The sequence below is a fragment of the Lynx canadensis genome, chromosome E1 (genome assembly GCF_007474595.2).
Source record: "Lynx canadensis isolate LIC74 chromosome E1, mLynCan4.pri.v2, whole genome shotgun sequence".
In the NCBI taxonomy this organism is placed as follows: Eukaryota; Metazoa; Chordata; class Mammalia; order Carnivora; family Felidae; genus Lynx; species Lynx canadensis.
The window spans coordinates 23,676,219-23,698,230 of record NC_044316.2 but is presented as its reverse complement, the minus strand read 5'-3'; the positions used below and the strand labels follow the sequence as shown (position 1 = coordinate 23,698,230).

At 44.3% G+C, this 22,012-nt stretch overlaps 1 protein-coding gene across 1 annotated transcript in view; it reads left to right on the top strand.

The window, feature by feature from the left end:
• Window positions 1-21,493, top strand: part of AATF (apoptosis antagonizing transcription factor) — a 104,736-nt gene extending 83,243 nt beyond the window's left edge. The window contains 1 exon segment of the mRNA XM_030295369.1: window positions 21,152-21,493. Within this exon segment, the coding sequence (XP_030151229.1) occupies window positions 21,152-21,215 (64 nt within the window). The 3' untranslated portion in view covers window positions 21,216-21,493.
• Window positions 21,494-22,012: the final 519 nt, after the last annotated feature.

The following is a 22,012-nucleotide window of genomic DNA, read 5'->3' as shown; positions in this document are numbered from 1 at the left end:
AAAGCAAACTTAGAAATCATTTTTTAAAAATCTCAAAAACGTAAAGACTGTCAATCTCATTAATCAAAGAAATGCAAATTAGGGGCACCTGGGTGGCTTAGTTGGTTAAGTATCCCACTGTTGATCTTGGCTCAGGTCATGATCTCATGGGATCATGAGATCAAGCCCTGGATCGTACTCTGTGCTAACAGTGCAGAGCCTGCTTGGGATTCTCTCTCCCTCTCTCTCTGCCCCTCCCCTGCTTACACTGCCTGCCTGCCTGCCCATCTCTCTCTCTCTCTCTCACATAGGATAAATTAAAAAAAAAAAAAAATGCAAGTTAAAATGATATTTCATTGTTTTCCTTATAAAATTACAAAACATTAAAAGCTTGGTAACCCTCAGTGTGGATGGTTTGGGGAAACACTTTCATATACCGTTGTCGGGAATGTAATTGGCAAAAATCATTTTGGAGGGCCATTTGGCAATGTGTTTCAGAATTTTAAATGTATACTTACCTGTTGACCCAGAAAAATCTACTTCTAGGAATTGACCTAAGGAAATAGCAAGTCGGCAAATATATTTGCATCAAGAATCTTTACATTGTGTGTCAGCTATACTTCAGTAAAAGAATAAATAGGAAATACAAAACAAAATAAAAATGTTTGTTGCAACATGGTTTATAATGGAGGAAAATAAGAAACTAAATGACCAATAAGCAACTAGTTAAATAAATCACAGTGAAATTATAAAGAGCTTTTAAAGGACAAAGTAGTGCTGTAGGTATTAACATAATGTTCAATGGAAAAGTAGGCTATAAAATACTATACTAGAATCCGCCTTTTTGACTAAATAGATACATGTGATAGAAAAAAAGTGATACTTTATTTTTTTTTTTTTTAATTTTTTTTTTTTTCAACGTTTATTTATTTTTGGGACAGAGAGAGACAGAGCATGAACGGGGGAGGGACAGAGAGAGAGGGAGACACAGAATCGGAAACAGGCTCCAGGCTCTGAGCCATCAGCCCAGAGCCCGACGCAGGGCTCGAACTCACGGACCGCGAGATCGTGACCTGGCTGAAGTCGGACGCTTAACCGACTGCGCCACCCAGGCGCCCCAAAAAAAGTGATACTTTAAAAAACCAATTGTGCTGTCATAGATTTCCAGGTTATTTTGTTGACTGGAAAAAGAAACAGTGCTTGTAACACCATCCACTTGTTTTAAAAATAAAGATAAAAACAGGCATATATGTACATATATGTATATAAATGTTACAGTGCTTAGGGAAATGTTTGGCAAGACCATACATCATAATATCTACAGTGTTTACCTCCGGGAAAGGAATGGCATGAGGGAAGGGGTGAGGGAGACTCCCAATGTTTTGTTTTCTGTACTTGTGTTTTGGTCCAGTCCTTTGCCATGAGGATGGACTCATAGAAGTTCCATTACAAAGTAAGAAGCTCTGACGCAGTGTACAGCAGCCGCACCACGTGTTTGTTGCTGGGTGGCAGGGAGGAAAAAACACATTGACTTTTTGGTCTGTGTATTTCCACGGTGTTCGGAATTTGTCTACAATAAGCTTACACTGCTTTTTATCACCAGGAAAAAAGGACATTTTCCGTCAGAAAATTATATCGATAATATGGAGAAGAAATGGGAAGGTCTTGATTGTTTCTGTATTAAAGTCTGTGAATGGAAGATCTCTCCCTTATGGTTTCTGCCATAAGACCATGTGGATAAAACTGGCTTTTTCATCCCTGACTAGTACCCTCCACCCCCTTTTTTAATCATGGTAAAATACACATACATCTTCTAGCCCTTTGATTTCTCATTCCCAGAGGCAGCTCCACCTGTGGTTCCCACCTTAGCCAAGTCTGGGGAGAGAACCCCTTCTCTTTTCTTTGTTTCTTGGTTCCAGTTTATTGTTCCACACATATGCCTGAATTTCCCAATGCTTGGGGGGTTTTTTGGAGGAGAAGCGAGGCAGAATCTGAGTGTTGTTTACCCGTCCTTGGATCCCCAATTTGAGCTAAAATCATCCAGTTTGAGCTAAAAAATAATTTGCACTCGGTCAAATTTGAATTGAAACTGGAATGTAGTTCTCATTAAGGGAGAGAATAGAAGAGATCTTTAACCCCGGCTATTAAAATATCCTTAGTGGAGAAAGAAGTGCTATCTTTAAAAGGATCTTTAAAAAGGCAGTGGCATCTTCATTTTGTGTCTCCTGTGATGTGGTCTATGTAGTGTTGTCTATTTAGTTAATTTCTGCTGATACATATTCTTTTCTCATGCTAACAGTTTTTACCTTCAAGCAATATGTTTTTTAAAAAAACACCTTTTAAATGCAAAGTAGCCCAGTTTGTGCCCCTGTGTTACCAAATTTTCCTTTGGGGGCATTTTTTCTGGATAAACTTTGGATACTAATTTAATGCCTTTATGTGCTTTTAGGTCTCCTATGTTAGAAAGTCGCGCGTAACTCGAGATACTTCATTTGTGCTGGTCCAGTAGATCTTTACAACATTAGGAGGTAGGCAGGTGGTTTCTGTTGCAGGCCTGATGAACATCCCCAGTACTGAGAGAAAACAAAAGAAATCCCACTTTGCCGATGCATTCCATGTTTGCATGCAAGGAAGGAGGTTACTATGAGCCTAACAATGATCACTGACTTTGGCAAGCCCTTGATACGGGGCAGCTCAGCTCTCAGAGCAGCTACTGTTTGCTCTTTGAGTCATCTTTGCTAAGAGGGCAAAGTATCATATGATATTGTAGAGACGACAGGGTTATCCATGGGCTAAGGAGGAGAAAAGGTTTGGTGTCTCTTTGGGAGAGAATCCCTCTAAGTATATTGTTACCACTGAGAACAGGTCAGGGTGCTACTTGCATGATTTACAGGATTGCTGTTCGGCCTCGCTGACGACTAAAGTTATTCTGAGCTTATCAACATTTTGGAAACAGCTTACTTTACATGGTGTGAATCCCCTGGAGTGATGTTAGACCAGAGAGAGTCTGAAGTAAAAATTCAGATGATCTCTTATTATAGTTGCAACAAAATGAAGAATTTGGAGGTTGTGGAAATAATCATCTGGGGTTATTTTGCCTGTGTTTTTGAAAGACCCTCTCAGGCAGACTTTTAAAGAAGTTTATTCTTGTTTTTCTGTTGTGTTGGTGTGGGTCAGATAGTAAAATGCTGGTGTAACAGGGAGAAGCAAATTCTGAGGGAGACCTCAGAGACAGGTCCAGAGATGTTCCTCATACTGGCTGCCACTCAGATTTGGGAAGGGAGTCCACGTGTGCCACGTTCTCTGTTGCCATGGTGTGCCCCTCCACAGAGCATTCTGGCTGTCAGCATGGCGGGGGGGGGGGGGGGCTCAGCATCAACTAGCAGCTGGAATGCGCCAAGGAAACTTGGTGTTTGCAGCATTAACTGCTGCTTCAGACAACTGTTCTTATATAAACCCAATTCTAGTACCCTCTGTTACAAGGCTAGGTTATTGCATTTTCTTGAGAAACTTGTTGTTGTTCTTGTTGTTGTTTGAAGCTTTGTTTCTTATTACAAAAATGGTAACACTATTAACACTTTATAGGTTCCCCATTCCTTTGCAAAGAACTTAAGGAAATTCTCAATAGAAACTAAGATTTTCCATGTTAGCCCCCGTTTTCTCCCCTACAATAAAAAAACACTTTTCCCTACTCCTGTTATGAAGCTTGCTGGCATTACAAAAGAACAAAGAGGGGTGCCTGGGTATCTCAGTCAGTTAAGTGTCCAACTTCAGCTCAGGTCATGATCTCACAGCTGGTGAGTTCAAGCCCCACGTCATGCTCTGTGATGACAGCTCAGAGCCTAGAGTCAGCTTTGGATTCTGTCTCTGCCTCTCTCTCTGCCCCTCCACAACTCATGCTGTAAGTATGTGTGTGTGTGTGTGTGTGTGTGTGTGTGTGTGTGTATACACACACACACATATACACACACACACACATGCAGATGTATATATATATATATATATATATAATAAACATTAAAACAAAATTTAAAAAAAAAATGAGAGGATCCTTTAATGAAAACTAGGCACCAAATACATTATTGTTTTACATTTGGAGTTCTAGAAAAGAAACATACAAAGGTAATCCAGCATTGTAAAGTGCTTTGTCAACATCACTGCCACGTTGTTCTTGAGGTGTCTTGGTATAATAGAATTTGTACAGGCAATTTATCTTCCCCTTGCCATTTTTGTGTGTGTGGGTCTGCACCCTAAATATGGGCACATTCTACCACTCTACTGATGATATTCTTCTCCCCCTAATTGGTAACCCAGAGGTCACTTAGACCATTTTTTACTACCCTTTGCCTACTTTACCCCTTTATTTAAGAGAATTTGGCATTGAATCATGGTGATATATTCTGGTGTAGTTTGCTCTGCATTTGAGAGCACATCAGCTAATAACCCCAGAAGTACCCTCCACAGAGCATTTTTCGCTGGTTAAAAACTTGCCAGCAAGAATGGTTAAGATACAGATGCTTTCTCTGAGGCTTCTTATCTCCTAAAAAGACACAGGTTATTCTGACAGGTGAAACAAGTCCGGGCAAATATGCAACATTGATCTAATCAGCAGGAACGAGAGCAATATTTTCACTGGTGCTGCCTTTTACCAGCGTCATTAAAGGCTCCCATTACTCTTTTATTAGAGGCTCCCTCTCTTTCTTATCAGATTACAGAATGAACATAACTCACAGCAGTGATTTGATCTCTTGTTAAAGAGGATTACAGCTTTGCATTAACTCGGATTGACACAGTTTATAATTCGCTTGTTGATACTCAGGCGGGCAGCATCACATGTTTGACCCCCCAGCAGTGCTGAGGGGAAAGGACCCCCATACATCATCATTAAAGATGGCGTCCAGCACAGAGATAGGAGGCCTGGGGCCTTCCTCCTCCAGTAATGTCAGAAAGGACAAAGGAAATATTCTCAAGTTCAAACCTGAGACGTGGGCCACAGAGTTTTAAAACTGGATTGAAAACTGCCATTGTTTTTTTCTGTTTTTCCTGATTTGCTACTGTTCAGTCTTACACAATTCTAGTGAATTTGCATTCTCAAATTGAAGCCTTGGTTCCAAGCAGGATACAGAGTGATAAAAGCACATCTTCTAGAAAGAGATTGTAGATGCTGAACAGATAAATCTCTCCTCAAAATGGGGTTTCTTGACTATAGTTCTCATGTCGGTTAAATTCCTATCATTTCTTCAGAGGATTGTGAGTCCGTTTTTTCCCCCAAAGGGATCTTTCACATTCTTTAAAGTGAATGTAAATGTTTCTCTTAAGGACTTCCTGTTTTTAAGTTCTGGTGTTTTCTTATTACTATCTTTTAAAATATAATATCTTATAATATTGTACTAATCACATCTAAGTATCCTGCAGGGGCTAAATGTTTTCACGTTACTTTTGTATTTCCCTCAATGATCACTGAGCCAGCGTTAGGTTGCTAAGATATCTAGACCATTTCTGTTTCTAAGTGCATTCATCCTTTGCTCTGAGTTATCCACCCTAAGTCTGCAGTGAAATGACACAGAGTAATAACATCATATTCCATTTATTGAGTATTTACTATATACCAGAAATGGTGCTAAGCTGTTCATGTACCTTTTCATTCAGTTCTTAAAAGAAACCACTGAAGTGGTTGACATTATCTGCATTTTATGATAAGAATACTGAGGCATAGAGCAATTAAGTAACTTGCCCAAGTTAAATAGCAAATAAGTAGTGGAGCTGGTATATGCATTTAGGAATGTGAATTCAAACCTGCTGCTGTCTCCAAGACATGAGCAAGCTTTTAGAGATATGTGGGATAATGTGCCAAAGTGAAGCTGCTTCTCCCCATTCTCAATGTGTATACGAGAACCTTTCTGTCAATTAAAAACTTGTTTGGGGGGGGGGCTTATTTGGATTAAAATAATGTTTTGTTTTCCTTTTTTAAATTTTATAATAGAGATGCTTTTTATATAGGGGAGGTTTGTGTAATAACTCATTCACATTTTAGTATGAATCACAGCATAACATGCCATTATGGTTACACTTTCTTCTGATTACAAAGACCCTAAATCTTGGGGCACCTGGGTGGCTCAGTCATTTGAGCGTCCAACTTTGGCTCAGGTCATGATCTCATAACTTGTGGGTTCGGGCCCCGTGTTGGGCTCTGTGCTGACGGCTCAGATTGGAGCCTGCTTTGGATTCTGTGCCTCCCTCTCTCTCTGTCTCTCCCCTGCTCGTGCTCTGTCTCTCAAGAATAAATAAACATTAAAAAAAAATTTTTTTTAAACAAAGACCCTAAACCTTATAATCAGCTTTGAAATCTGATATATTCTATCAGCTTGCTTTTATAGTTCTACACCTGCCGTATTCAGGTCACCTACTTTCTTTATAGACAGAGTCTTTTTTTCCCCCTGTAATAAAAATAATACATGCATATGGGAGAAAATTTGGAAAATACAGTAAGGACAAAGAAAAATTCATGTTATATGCTATTGAGAGTTGAACATTAATGCTTTTATATGTTTTGTTTGTTTTGTTTTGAAAGAGAGTGTGTGAGAGGTAGAGGAAGGGAGGGAGAGAATGTTAAGGCTCCACACCTAGCACAGAGCCTTATGCGGGGCTCAATCTAACGACCCTGAGATCATGACCTGAGTCGAAATCAAGATTCACACGTTTAACCTCCTGAGCCACCCAGAATCCCCTTTTATATGTTTTCTTGGAGAATTTTTTTGTGTGTGTATTTTATAAAGATATATGCATATATGTTTGAATCCCTTTTTCTGGTTAACTTTATATTTAAGCATTTTAACACCATTTTTTAAAGGTATTTGAATAGCTTTATAATATTAAATTATGGAATATTGGACATTTAGATTGTTTCTAATTATTTTTATTTCTTTTTAAGTAATACTGCAGTGAACATATTTGTACAGAATTCTGTGTTCTGGGGTGTCCCACATCAGGCTCCACACTGAGCGTGGAGCCTGCCTACAGTTCTCTCTCTCTGTTTCTCTCTGCCCACTCCCACGCTTGTATGCTCTGTCTCTCTCACTCTCTCTCTAAAAAACAAAAAATTTTTTTTTTTAAATCTGTGTTCTAAGTTTTGCTAGAGTCTTTAGAATACATTCTTGGAAGGGTGATTCCTGGATCAAAGGCATAAACCTCCTAATGATCTTGATTAGTTGTACTAATTTGCATGCCCCTGCTCCCTCACGGGTTAAGGTTTGTCATTATACCTTTGCTAATATGGAGGGTTATGTTTCAAAAGTGTTATCTATTATGATGTGCTAAAAGTTATTTACTGCTTTATAAGCTAGTAACAAGTGACACTTGACTGACCTACACTGTGCTAGCCGCTGAACTAAGTATCTAATGTTTATTTTCTCATTTAATAGTGAACTTGAAGTGTATGTATATTTATTAATCATTCACATTTCTGTTTTATACTGTGCTTATTTGCCTTTTAGTTTTTCTTTGCAGTTTGTATGAGTAATATCTATTATGGTTCTATACTGTATTTCATACAGATTTTTTTTTCTTATCTTGTTTGCCTGTTGATGTTAATGATTTTTATTGGTCACAGATAATTTTTCCTTTTTTTAAAAAAAATTTTTTAACGTTTATTCATATTTTGAGAGACAGAGCATGAGTGGGGGAGGGGCAGAGAGAGAGGAAGACAGAATCCAAAGAAGACTCCAGGCTCTGGACTGACAGCACAGAGCCCAACACGGGGCTCAGACTCACAGACCTGATCATGACCTGAGCTGAAGTCAGAGGCTTAACCGACTGAGCCACCCAGATGCCCCAATATAATTTTTCCTTTTTTATGTAATCAAATATATAAAACCTTTTTTCTTTAGAATATTTCCATTGCTTTTATGATTAGCCAGTCAAGCCCTGCTGTATCCAAGGATCAGATATTCACCTGTGTTCTCCTTGGTTTCATCTGATTTTTTTTTTCTTACTTTTAATCTGCTTGGAACTTTAATAATCTGTTCAATGGTCCCTATTTACTGTTTCTGCTTCTTTTTGAGTCCGACCGTTTTTGCTCCTTCCCATGTGGACTGTTGCACCAGCAGGCTCTTAACAGCTCGGTGTCATGTGGTCAGGCCTGTGGATTGTTGCCAGAGTGAACCTTCCCAGAACAGAGGAGCTGCTCTGTTGTTTGTCGTCTACAGAACTCAAGCCGTACTGTTCGGCCCTGCCCCTCATGGTCCTCACCAGTGTCAGCCTGCCCTCCGTGTGCTGCCCCCACAGCCCCTCCTCCACCCACTCCTGCTTGCGTCTCTTGACTCTGCTCTCTTAACCGGGGCATCTCCTCACCCCTTCCCACCCTCAGTCCTTTCCTGTTGGAATGAATGTTCATAGTCCTTGACCGACCCCACCAGGGAGGCCTAGGTTCACCTCTCCATCCCACACTGGGCTGGGGGGCTCGCTCTTCCTGGAGTCTCTACTTGTTGCTCTGGAACAGTATTTGTCACAGCTCACAAAAGCGCTTGATAGGGGTTTTCTTCTCACTAAGAATGCTTACCTGTCGGGTGCCTGGCTGGCTCAGTCGGAGAAGCATAGGACTCTTGATCTCAGGGATGTGGGTTTGAGCCCCATGTTGGGTGTAGAGACTACTTAAATAAACAAACTATTTAAAAAGGGAAAAAAAATGAATGTTTAACTTGTAAGTCAAAGTAGTACACGTATATTTACTGTAATCTTGTACTTGGTTTTGTGTCAAGGTTTTATGCTCGTACATTTGGAATAATTTGATTCCAGTTTTATCTTGCCTTAATTATATAACATTTTTGTAGCACAAGTATTATTTGCAAAACCGTTTATTTAAGGTCTCTTCCCAGTTGATGCCAGCCTCTCTCAGCTAGAGGGTTGATGCAGGAAAGTGCTTGTGTGTGTGTTTTGCGCTAACACTCATCCAGTGCCACCCCAAAGAAGGCTTCCCTATGTGGCTCAGTCTCCTTTACAAAGCAAAAATAGTCCTTCTTGTTTATGAGAGTCTTTTTTTTTTTTTTAACGTTTGTGTATTTTTGAGAGAGAGAGAGTATGTGAGCAGGGGAGGGGCAGAGAGAGAGGGAGACACAGAATCTGAATGAAGCAGGCTCCAGGCTCTGAGCTGTCAGCGCAGAGCCCGACATGGGGCTCAAACTCATGAACCTTGAGATCATGACCTGAGCTGAAGTCAGACGTTCAACCGACTAAGCCACTTGGGCACTTGCTCATGAGAGTCTTGAGAATGAAACGTTCTTTTTAAATTTTTGTTTCTAAGAAGGACTGTTTTAAATGTAATCCATACAGTTATTTAAATAAACAAAATGTGGGGCTCCTGGGTGGGTCAGTTGGTTAAGGATCCAACTCTTGATCTCGGCTCAGGTCATGATCTCGCATTTTGTGAGGTTGAGCCCCGCGTTGGGCTCTGCACTTGCCGGTATGGAGCCTGCTTGGGAAGCTCTCTCTCCCTCTCTCTGCCTCTTCCCCACTTGCTCTCTCGCTCTCAAAATAAATAAACTTTTTAAAAAATTAAATAATAAACAAAATGCATGTTTTCACATGGGTAAATATTAGGTCATTGTCCCTTTGCCTGCAGCAGAAGCATATCCATTTCTGTGCAAACCTGAAAAGAGTTGGCTGTAGATCTCCTGTCTGAAATGCCTTTAAAGGCTTTCACCTTATAAGTCTATTTACAATTTGCTGGTAAGACTATTTTTGCAAACAGTCCTATAAGACAGATGAGGAAAAGCTTTTGCCTCTTTTACTGAAATCTCTCCAAATCATCTAACTCCTTTAATATACTCTCCCCTGCTCCCTTAGCACTTTGTACTTGTCCATATTACATGTCGCATTTACCACCAGGCCATGCCCTAATTAGCTGTGGGTTACATCTCCATGCTAAAACACGGCACTGCTTGAGGGCCAGCTCTATATTTTCTTCTTAGCTCTTGGCCATGTTGGGAGATCCTCAGAAATGAAGAGTCCAGCTCTAGGACCTCTCATTCCCAACCCTTTACTTAGAGAGGTTTTGAGGTCATTTTTACAGAGAATGAGCCTCGGGAAAAGATCTTTCAGGAATACTCGTGTATTTCCATCACTTCCAGGAGCACACACATAAATAAACTTTGTATTCTACTATAGGTTTCCTCCTGCCTATCTTGGCTGTGATATCTACACTAGGTTTGGTTTCTGTGGCCCTCCTATAAATTGTTAGTTACTATGGAAATGTGAAGACTATAGACCAGGATCTGTCATGACCAGCTATAGCTTTAGGTCAGTTTTTTGGACTGCTTTCAGGATTTATTTGGTTTCAGAAGAAACAGTTGTGGAATGGATTCTTTTTTTTTTTTTTATGTTTATTTATTTTTGAGAGAGAGACAAAGTGCGAACAGGGGAGGGGCAGAGAGAGAGAAGGAGACACAGAATCCAAATCAGGCTCCAGGCTCTGAGCCGTCAGCACAGAGCCCGACGTGGGGCTCGAACCCATGAACCATGAGATCACGACCTGAGTCAAAAGTCTGACCAACCCACTGAGCCACCCAGGCACCCCTGGAATGGATTCTGTGTGTGCATTAACAAGGCATAATAGTCCCTGGTTACCTATTGTTATTTTTAGTGTTGGTAGTAAGTGTCAAACTAAAAAAGGATATTTAAATAAAGGGCATTGCCTCATCCTACTTTGAGTTCAAGGTGCTGGGAAGCTCTGCATTTGTAATGGGAAGCTATTACTAACTACCCTGGAAATGAGGTCTTGAATGAGCCATAACCACACCTTGTGTTTTATCCATTGTCTCCCTCTGGGGAGCTGAACACTTTATAAACATTAACTCTTTTACCCTCTGGGCACCTCCACTTAAAAGGTAAATAAGACTGAAGGCTCTTTCTTCTCCAATATAGATGAGGCGGCATCAGCCCAGTGAGGGAAATGACTTGATCAGAGGCAGGGGAGGCGTTCATGGCCTGAGGTGTTTGGAGTCCCAGCAGTGGACCCTGACGGCATGGTGGCCGCTGACACACCCCCAGGAGACGCAGCGCCGTGTGGTTCCCCTCTCTGCTTCTCAGGCGGGTGGGGGTTGGGCCTTTGTCTCACGTGGAATGTGAAATGCTGCAGGGACACGCAATTGTTCTTCAGCGCTTTGTGCTCCTTTATAAGAAAGAAGAAATCGATACACATTTTCTCCTGCACGCACTTGGCAGCACACTGCCTCCTCGCCTACCTCTCCGTCCTGCAGGGGAGGCGCAGCCGTGCCTCACAACAGACTCTGCCAGCTTCCAGGCACAGAGGGGCACACTACTCCGTTTGCACTTAGCAAGTAGGCTTTTTAAAACCAGGCTTCTAACTGGGATCGGTTGTCAGACTGCTGGCTTCAGTGACTGGTTGATGAACGAAGCAGGGTGTGATGGTCCTGTTGCAGACATCTGGAGGCCACGGGGTCCTGGTCACTACTCCTGGGGAAAGTTAGGTGGCAGGTGTCTTGGACAAACCTTTTTTTCCGAGGTGCCTGGGTGACTCGGTTGGTTAAGCGTCTGATTTCAGCCGAGGTCATGATCTCACAGTTTGGTTTGTGAGTTCGAGCCCCGCATCAGGCTCCGTGCTGACAGCTCAGAGCCTGGAGCCTCCTTTGGATTCTGTGTCTCCCATTCTCTCTCTCTCTCTGCCCCTACCTGCTTGCGCACACTCTCTCTCTCACTCATAAATAAATAAACAATAAAAACGCCTTTTTCCAAATTTCTGATTTACAGAAAAGAGGAAGAAGTACTTTGAAGGATACTATTAAGAGCCAAAATAGACTGATAGATGGAGGGCATCAATTTGTATTCTATCAATTAATATAAGTAAACTGCCCAAGCCAGAGCTCTGTCTCAGGGCATATTTTATTTTTGAATCAGAAAATGTGGTATTGGGGTGCCTGGGTGGTCCAGTCGGTTAAGCTCCCAACTCTTGATTTCATCTCAGGTCGTGATGGAGCCCCACATCGAGCTCTGTGCTGACAGCACAGAGCCTGCTTGGGATTCTCATTTTCTCTCTCTCTCTCTCTCTCTCTCTCTGTCTCTCTCTCTCTCTCCCCCCTCCCCCTCTCCCTCTCCCTCTCCCTCTCTCCCCCTTCCCTCCCCCTCTCCCCCCCACTTGTGTGCTGTCTCTCAAAATAAGCATTTTTTTAAAAAATAAAATATTTATTAAAAAAAAGAAAGAAAATGTGGTATCGATACCTGTAATTTTGTAGCTTCCTGCCATTAAGCAGTTAAGTGTGGGCCTTGAATGATAGAGAATTTGCTGCCTTTATTAACAAATGGCAGTTTAGGTGACAGCAAGCCTAGCCTGCGCGCCAGGGCATGCAATGCCTGTCTAGGTGAGGGTGCCAGAGCCACAGCCGTGGGTGTCCTGCCCACCGGAGATTGTTAGTGCTGAGAGCGTGGATGAGATTGCCAGGGGAGAGTGGGAGAGGGAAGAGAGGAGAGCCAAGAATAGAAATGAGGAAAAGGTCTACACCCCTGGCCAGGAGGAAGATGAAAAGACAAAGAGGGAGGAGGAGCAGGGGAGAGCACAAGATCCTTGCACCCCAGGGAGGAGAGTGTCAGGACTTGGCCCCAGGGCCCAGAGTACCTCACACCACCAGGTGCCTGGTGTTTGTGTGCTCGGTGCTCACTGCTTTTGTTTGGAATGGTGCTGGTTTTTTTAGTCAAATACGTCCTCCAGCTGATTACCAGAAGCAATAGAATGCCTTGCTGAAACTCTGTGGGTTGCCAGTAAATACCTTCACTAATTTCCATGTGTTTTGACCCCCAAAAGTAGGAGTTAAACTGGAGCTGAGAGATGCGGCACACGCTGCCCCCCAGGCCCCGGGTCGCTGGGCAGCAGCCTTGATAGGGACACAAATGTAACTCGCGTGTCAGTCTCCTCTTCAGTGCAGTTGGAGGAAGTGATTCACGTCTAAGCAGTGAAGCATCCCCTGGCTTTTAACAGGAGCTGTTAGAGGGGCTGCTGTTTGAACAAGGAGCTTCATCTTCCTGAAGCCAGCAGTCACAAAACCGTAAACACAACACCGGCCAACTCTATTGCCGGGATCGTGGTGGCTTGACGTTAATATTAAACATCTCCAGCAAGGCAGAGAGCTCTGAGGCCCAGCTACAGAATAAAAATAAATAAAAATAAAGAGAAAACCCTGCTAAAAGCGGTGAGATGATTTGTCGTCTTTCCTTAGCGAGGCCATTTGTCTTCTCTCGCATCAAATCTGTTATAAAACAGTCAAACTGTGAAAGTGGAAATCATCCCAGGAATATGGAATATTAATGCACAGGAAAGGAGGCAACATCCCTTTTGTCTAGAGTGCCACTGTCCCCACCCCCCCCATCTCCACCACCCTTATTTTTTGCCAGTCCACCAAGGTAAATTATTTTTCTTTAAAAGAATTTGAAAGACTCAAAGCTAGCGGTAGGAATGACAGAAGTTTCAAGTATTTTTCTTCCTTTGTTCGAGTGGAGTGAGTGTAGCCGACTTGGGAACCAGAACAGAGCACAAGTGAGGAACCCGGGACAGATTCCACCCCTCATTCGTCTCGCCTCCCTGGCCCTCTGCCCTCGCCTTCCTTTCCCCAGCCTTTCAGTTCCTTTGTTTGGGCCCTCAACCTGCTTCCTTGAACATTTATAAATCTCGAGTCTGTCTGATCTTTAGGAGACAGGCCAGAGGCCACATGTCACCATCTGTAATTTAAAGCTGCAGGGCTAAAAGCATTTGCAGAGGTTTGAAGGACCTAGTTCTGACCTGACCAAAAGAGCGAATTGGAACAGACCTTCTAGAGTCTCCTTCAAGCCCAGGGAGGATGGTGATGAGAGCAGACACACTAGGTAATTTATGGGCGCAGTTTGCCGCGAGCCACACCACTGGCCGAGTCCTTAGAACCACGTCGTGTACTGCCACCTCGTGGCGGATTCGGGCGGCTGCGGTTCAGCCCGCGGCTGCTTAGAGACTTGTCTGGTCTCCAGATTTAGGTAATTAGTGATGGATGTGGGTCTCCTCGGAGTCCTCTCTGGTACTTTGCTAACTTGATCCTCTTAAGAAATAAGTCCTAGGTAAGAGAAGGCTGCTTTCTTTTCTTTTAACCTCATTTCGTGTGCGTGTGTGTGTGTGTGTGTGTGTGTGTGTGTGTGTGTTGGGTTTTGGTATGGAATTGTGATGAGATTTCAGGAAAGGAGCCTGTGAACCACTTTTTGTTGCTGGGGGATGTTGGGAGGAGAGTAGGGGAGAGAGTTAAGGGCTGACCTTTGGGCTATATTCAGGATCCAAATTTTCTGTCGTGATTTCTGTCTGTTGTCCTGACTGACACTGCCTCCTTATAAGGGCTGCGTGTGTGTCTTCACTTGGATTGCGTCCCTAACAGTCCAGTCTCAGAGACCAGTTCCAGCATGTGTCTGCCTCGGATGCCATTCCTGTGACATGCTGAGGTTCACCCTCTGCCCCAGCCCCCAAGGAGCACAGGGCAATTGCTTGCCGTTTGGATCAATATATTTCCCCTGTTAGGCCACAGAAACATTTCTCAAGCGACTTTCTCTCACTCGTAAAGTCACTGACATGGATGAAATGGATTTGGGTCAGAAGAAGCAGAAGGAAAAAGATTAAAGGAAGGTACTATTTTGTGTCTTACGTTTTGGGGAGCAGATGACAAAGCATTCAGAGGGGCAGGAGGACTGCTTTGTTTGGTGTCATTGGTCTGGGTCAAGGAATAATTGCCAAGATATCTTGTTCAGTCGATATTTGGAAGAGAGTGGAAGCTCCATGAAGGCAGGGGAGGTGTGAGAACAGAGGAGGGAATAGAGTCGCCTGTTCTGCCCACTTTGGATTAACTAGGCTGCACCAGGCGCGTCAGGATTAGCTCAGAGGATCTGAGGACCTTACTGTCGAGAGAACTCCAGGTTTCATCACAGCAGGAATAAACTGTTTCTTTTCACCCAGCAAAGAACAGATTTAGTTAGGAGAAGCCATCAAATAATTGAAATGCTGCCGCAGGGAAGGGCAGTCAGCTTTGTTTTCTCTCTTGGCTCCGGAGGGCCGGGGGCCCATGGGTGGCAGTCACAGAATGGCAGAGTTGGGTTCAGTGTGAGGAAGAATGTTCACACATCTCTCCCAGTGGAGCAGGTCCGTCTAACTAGACACATTTACTGGGTCCATTCGCCTTCCCAACTCAGCTTCCGCTGTCGTCATTCACAGCCTCGTCATTCCCTACAAAGTCTAATGAAGCTCACATAGGCATCCAGATAGGTGTGAGGTGCATATCATACGTTTGTGTTGTGTTTTGAGGCAGGGACCTCCTCTAACCATGTTCATGAGCTTCCACAGCACGAGTAAGTACATTGTTTTCAGAACACAAACGTGAAAAAAGGCAGGCTTCAGTAACATCGCCAATGATTTTCCCTGCTGGCCAGTGTGAATTTCTGTTCTGGCTGTTCCTACACTGACCCCTAAGGATTTCGATTTGATCAGGATTCTGCTGGTTGGAACCCTTAGTCTCTCTTTCTCTTTGTGTGTTTCATCATGTTTTTATTCTTAAATGGCTACCTAAGGGCTTGAGTGAAGTGGCAGCAAATGCTAGACCACTTTTGTGTGCAGCACAAGGTCCTCAGGGTGCAGAGAGAGGGAGAGGCTAGAAAGGAGGAGGGGCCAGGACGCATTCTGGGTTGCGTCTTGTGTATTTAGGAAGACACTACTGCCCCCCCCCCCCAGCCACAAAGCAACAAATGAACAATTTCAAATTAATCAAGGGCAAATTATGTGTATAATGTTAATCAGGAAAGCAGCGATACTGTCTCCACTGGCACATTTGGAAGCCTGGCTTCCAGCTCCTGCCTGTAATACTTGCTCGGGGAACACGATGTACTTTGGGGACTGTGCAGGCTCCTTCAGGGAGCAGTGGCATTGCTGCTTTCTCAGTGCCTGCCTCTGGCCACGGGGACAGAGGGGGTTCTTGACAGCTTTGGGGTTTCCGGGCCACAGGAGGAGGAGTGCGGTGTTCTGGAGCACAGCCAGTACAATTGTTTCCGTATCCCAGTGCTGCAAGCTACTGACCTAGCAAATTGAAAGCCCCACACAGATCGTGTGCAGGTTTAACGTGTCTCTTCGTGCCGACTGCCCGAACAACAGCATGAAAGGCTCCGGTTTGTGTTGCGGTGGGAGGTGCACACAAGGAACCAAGGGGAGCACACTGAGGTGCACACACTTGGGGCTGCAGTCTTCTGTACGCACGCTGCCCCCCACTTCACCTCGGGCCGCCGCAAGGCTTGCCCACCACCCGAGTGACCGTGCTGCACGGATCGCTCAGCTGTGGTACTTTGAGTGTCTTCAGGAGAATCCTGTAATAAATAAACCGAATCCTAATACATACACACACACACACATTCTGTCTTTATGGAAAATGGCTGCTAATCCATGATCATTTTTTTTCCAGAAACAGGTTTTATGATAATATAGTAAAAATATTAAATTAGAAAATGCCTCACTAAGGGTTATAAAACCTTACTACACTAGAGATAGGTAATTATCCCCTCTACAGCCTAAATGACAGTTTAAAAGAAATAAAAATGTTAGTGCTCATTACTTGCTTTTGTAGGTTGCAATAAAGGGTAAGTTAAATTTTAATTCAAGGAAGAGCCCCTGCTATCGACCTTCTACCTTAGGTCCAAGTCTTGTTAATTACTCCGTGGGTTATTCTCCTGCATGACACGAACATTAATACATTTTCCACAGTGGACGTTCCCACTGGCCACTGAGGCTGGGAGTGTGGGGGGAAGGGAACAAAGAGGGGAAGGCGGTGCAGCTCAGTGATTCAAATCTTGATTCTTGAAGTGATAGGGAGCAGGAATTACGTGGGTTTTTTTTTTTAAACCAAGTTCATTATGCATAGCCTTAAGGGGACCTCAAGTATTAAACTATACACTTACCCTAGAGAATCAGATGGAGACAAGGTTAACCTGAAGGATTGATAGTTTAGCTTCTCTGCATGGCTAAATCCTGGTTAGGAAAGATGCTGCAGGGAAAAATGTTCCATGCAGCAGAAGGCAGTCTGACCCTCTGTCCCATGGTGCCTTTTTATTACCTAGTTTTATTTTTAGTTTTGTTTTCCTTGGGATGGGGAAAGGGGATGTGGACATATTCCTTTTCCGATGCTTTTATCTTCCCCCCAGCACTGGCACCACATCACACGCCTGTCTGGGTTTGGGGGAAGTACGCATCGCTCCCCTGCCCCTGAGTCTTCACACTGGGGTGCACAGAGACTCCCCAAGGGGAAAGTAGACGCGCATTTTTTGGGAATCGATTTCCAGATGTGTGCTCTTTCCCGAAGTGGGGCTGCTTGGGAATGCACCTGAGCAGGGGCTGTGGGTCTCCCTCACCTGACACACAGCCTGCCCGAGCCCCTCCTCTCTGAGGAGGAGGCTTTCTGCCCACTCCAGGCCCCCAGCAAGAGCACGGCTCCGTACTGGTGTGGGATGGAGAACGGAGGGCACTAGGCCTGGGTAACCAGTCCCTGTGGGTCAGATGGTCCCAGATCTTTATTTTCAACAAAATTGCAAGAGAACCTAATTGAGCTGTCAGCTCGCAGATCATTAAAACCAGTTTTTGGTGGTAGATCACTATGTGATTGGGGGGGGGGCATGTAATTCAGAAGAAATTGAAAGAATTGGGTGACCTTGCTGTAACGAAACTCTCTGATGCCCATCTACTTGTTCACGTGACTTTTCTCCTTACTTGTGTCTGCAAAAACCAACAAGCAGGGATAGACTGGATGCTGAGCACTCTTTCATTCTGGCACTAAATGCTGTTCACCACGGGTACATGAAAAGCCTCATCCATATCATGAAGGCATGCAGTTCCAGTAACATTTTACATATTTACGTGTATTAAATGTTCACCAAAATTATGTTTTATTATACCATGGTATATGTCGATTTTATCATAATAATTATGTAATAATAACACAATCCAGAAGTACTTTTTAATTACCTAGAGCCTTATGGTGTCAAGAAATTAAAACATTTTCATTTCAGGGGCCACCCGGGTGGCTCAGTCGGACTTCGGCTCAGGTCATGATCTCACGGTTCGTGCTTTCAAGACCCGTGTCAGGTTCTGTGCTGACAGCTCGGAGCCTGGAGCCTGCTTCGGGTTCTGTGTCTCCCTCTCTCTCTCTCTCTGCCCCTCCCCTGCTTGTGCTCTGTCTCTCGCTGTCTCTCAAAAAATGAATAAACATTAAAAAAAAATTTTTTAATACTTTCATTTCAACTTCTGAAATTTCAAAATGTGTTTCAATTTACATACTTGTTTTTTGTGGCCAAGAAGTATTAATAGGGTGATCAATAAAAGACTTTCAAGCATAAAACAATTAGGACAAAAATCTGTAGGGAAGAATCAAATGGAAATACGAGTTTAAAAAGGAGAGGATGCTGTAAAATTTCCAAGTTGAAGAGTATGTTTATGTGTTATTTAAATGAATGATGATGAGTATCGAGTCAGTATGGCATATAGATTCCATTGGGTGCATTACAAAAAAAAATGTAAGAGTTTTATTTCAAAAGTTAGTATTCACAATGTTCTGGTAATTATATCCTCTGTAACTATTAAATTTATTGAGAAAAATTTTGTGTCAGCTTACAAAATGTGTGAGGGGGCTGCGTGGTTTTGTGAAACTCTGGGGCTCAGAGCGGCCACAGTGTCCAGCCTGGCATGTCCTGCCGCACAGAGCCTCTGCGGGAAAGACGCACTGGGGCCACGCTGAGCAGAGCAGTTGGAGCCTGGGGGCTTCTTCCCGGTGGTGCCACGGTGCTGGGGCTGAGAAACAGAGGGCCGGGCAGAGAAGGGAACAGGAAAGTCCGTTCGAGGCCGTCACCGTATTCTTGGTAAGCGACTGGAATGGCTAGTGGAGGCCTCGAGGGGCGGGGGAGTCTGAGATGCTTTGAGGGTAGAGACGATCCCTGATTGGTGGCAGGTGATGAGGAAGGCGCGGAGCTGCAATTACTAGGAGGTTTTAGATTGGAATAATCCCTTACTCCTAGTCTCTCTCAAACTATTTTGAGATCCCAGACCCCTCAGCTTTCCAAGTTGCTTTGCCACTAACAGCTGCATATGTTTGTCAGCTTTGTCCACTTGAGTGTGAAATGATGTTCTATCAAAACATGGGTTTCTGCATTTCACTCTCTGCTCCCGACATGTGAACCCTGCTGCGGCCAGTAACTGCTGCCTTGGCCCAGGCACTTCCCTGCGATTGCAGCGCCGAGTGAAAGCATTTGCTGGGCGGTAATGATGGGGTCTGGGGCAGGCGAGCAGGGAGCAGGGAGAGGTGGGAAAGGGTGTGATTGCCAAGGCCTGAATAGCAATCCCTCTCGCCAGCCAGTGCAGCCTTAAAGCCATACTAATCCTTTCTGTCGTGGCCGCTCCCCCCCCCCCACCTTAATGCCGTTGAATTTTTTGCGTTGAAATGGCGAGAGAGGCTTGTGCTTATTGGCAAATAGGCCATGGTGCGATACGGGGAAGCATCTTTCATGTGATGGAGCTGGTGATTCAGAAGCCACTGCCTTTGGAAGCGAGGCTGCCTGCCTCTTGTTTGCATCTGGTCAGAAGCGCCCTCCAGCCTTGTGCTCTCCGGCTGGCCAGGCCGAGCAGGCAGGTGTACAAAGCACAGGAACAAAGGAAACAACGGAGCCCCTGGTCAATCTGAGGCCTTTGTAGGCCTCAGAGCTGGCTGGTGGTTCAGGGTGAGGGGGAGATTCCTGTGATAATACTAAAGACCCATGGTTTCCTAAGCCACACACCTCTGCCCACACTATGGTCCCCAGTATGATGGGGTTTGGCTACATTCTGGGCCACTGGACTTTCTTTAGGATCTTTCCTTTTTTAAAAAAAAAGTTTTAATATGCTATTTTTATTGCTGGGTTTTCTAACGATCGTACCTCTGTTCCCGCCCACAACCACAGCCACAGCAAGAGGACTTCAAAAACAGACTCCTAAGTTTTTGTGTTGAAGTCTTACTGAACCCGCACAGCTGTTTGAGGGGTGGTGGTTTGGTGTTTCGTTTTGTTTTGAAAAGCAGATTTGCTGAAGATGGCTCTCCGATTATGAGGCCACTTGTAAAAGCCTGTTTTCTTAGCCACGACAGCTGGCTGTCTTTTTATGGTTCGATCTCGAGAGTGTGAAACAGCAGGCACAGCTTTCTTCTGGGGTCGTTCCCTCACTGGTACAGGACCTCAGCCCTGTGTGCCTGCTGTCCCTCCGTGAGCATTAGTGGCCGGGCCGTCACACAGAGTGCAGCCATGGGTCACCTGCCTTAGGCGTGCTGCGTTTCCTCCCTCCGTGGCTCTCCACCCTCCTCAGATCCCGCAGGGAGAACCTGCTCTCTGTCCACAGGGGAAGTGTCCTGGAGCTCCTGTGACAATGGCAGGAGGGACCCCACCCCAAACCCACCCCTTTTTAGATTGCCAGGCCTTGACACGTAGCTTTGGCCAGGTGGCTGGATGTGTGTTGCATTTGATAACAGAAACAGAGGTTGGAAGTGATACTTTGTTTTCAAGGACCCAAGACCCTGGCATACTATCATTTTCTAAATTTCGAAACCCAGCTCTAGAAATAAATTAGCCAATCGAATTATTTATTAGATTGAAAATAGATAAAAGGGGCCAGGGGAGTGGGGAAGAGCCTTGCTTCTATCACCAAACAGCTGCACATGTGATAGTAATTGGAATCTTGTTGCTGGGTCATTTTCATTGTTTTTCAAGTACTTCCAAGTCCAAGAAAATGTATGAAAACTAAATCATATCCCCCTACATCCCATGTCTGATTGAATCCTCCTCGTCGTGCGGCGGTCTCATACATCCTATTAAAATATTCAATCTTGTTTTCTTACTTGAAGAGCCTGTCTGTAAAGGGCAAACTTATAGAAAACTCATTCCCTGGAGACAGGTATCTAGCCACACCGGACTATTTACATATTTTACTATTTGATCGGAGCTTCTAGGTTCTTCCTTCCTTTGTATTTGTGAGTAAGGGCTGTGGGATGCATTTTTAATTACAAGGCTGTGTTTGCAATTGAAGAAACCGATTGGGGCATTTCCCAGCTTCTTAGTTCTTGTTTAACCTTGCAAAGTTAACCAGTTTGTTTTGTTTGTCTTCCAGGACAGAGTTGTATCGATCTCTTTTTGGGCAGCTCCGCCCTCCTGACGAAGGCCAGAGGGACTGACAGCGCCCATCTCTGTCGCTGCGGACCTGAGGCGGGGCCTCTGAACACCACGGCGCCTTAGCCAGGTCAGCTCCTCGTCGAGCCCCGAGTGGAGGAAGCCATCGGCCAGCAGGGTCGAGCACATTGGGAAGTCCCAGGAAGGGGTGCGTGCAGAGCACATGCCTGCTAAGTCCCGGGAAGCCTGGAACCAAATGTCCCATGTCTTTCCTGCCCCAGTCTGCCAAGGACCGGTGCCCCACGCCCTTTCACCATCACAAATAAAGAGTATTGTCACTGCCGCGCTGCCACATGTGATTTCTTAAGCAGCAGAGTAAGTCTGACTGAGGGCTCTAGAGGGTTGATGGTGTTTGTTGGGAGGGTTTTCACTTTTTTTTCTAGTCAGCCTCCTCTCACAATACAAAACCTCACAGGAGCAATAATTCTGGGCTGAAATGCTGTTTTCGGGGTGGATAACATTTGGTGATTGATCATGGCTCTGAGGAGCAAGGAATCCCCAAAAACCTATGAACTATGCCCACGAGACTTTGTAACATGGAGGTATTTGCTTCTTTGTTGCAAATACAAATCCCTGCCTTCTTTTTTAGTTTTACCCATAAAGATTCTTCCAGAGCCCTTTTCCATTCTCTCCATTCCTAAGTCACTTTATTGAGATCAGCTCTGGTGTAAATCTAGCAGGAGGAAATGATTCACTTGTTTTTCATCCAGAGGTCAAAAGCTGGAAATTAAATCCCCATAAGGGGGATTTATTGGCATGCTGTGGTCAATATGCAATGAAGATTATCTTGCATAAGTAATGC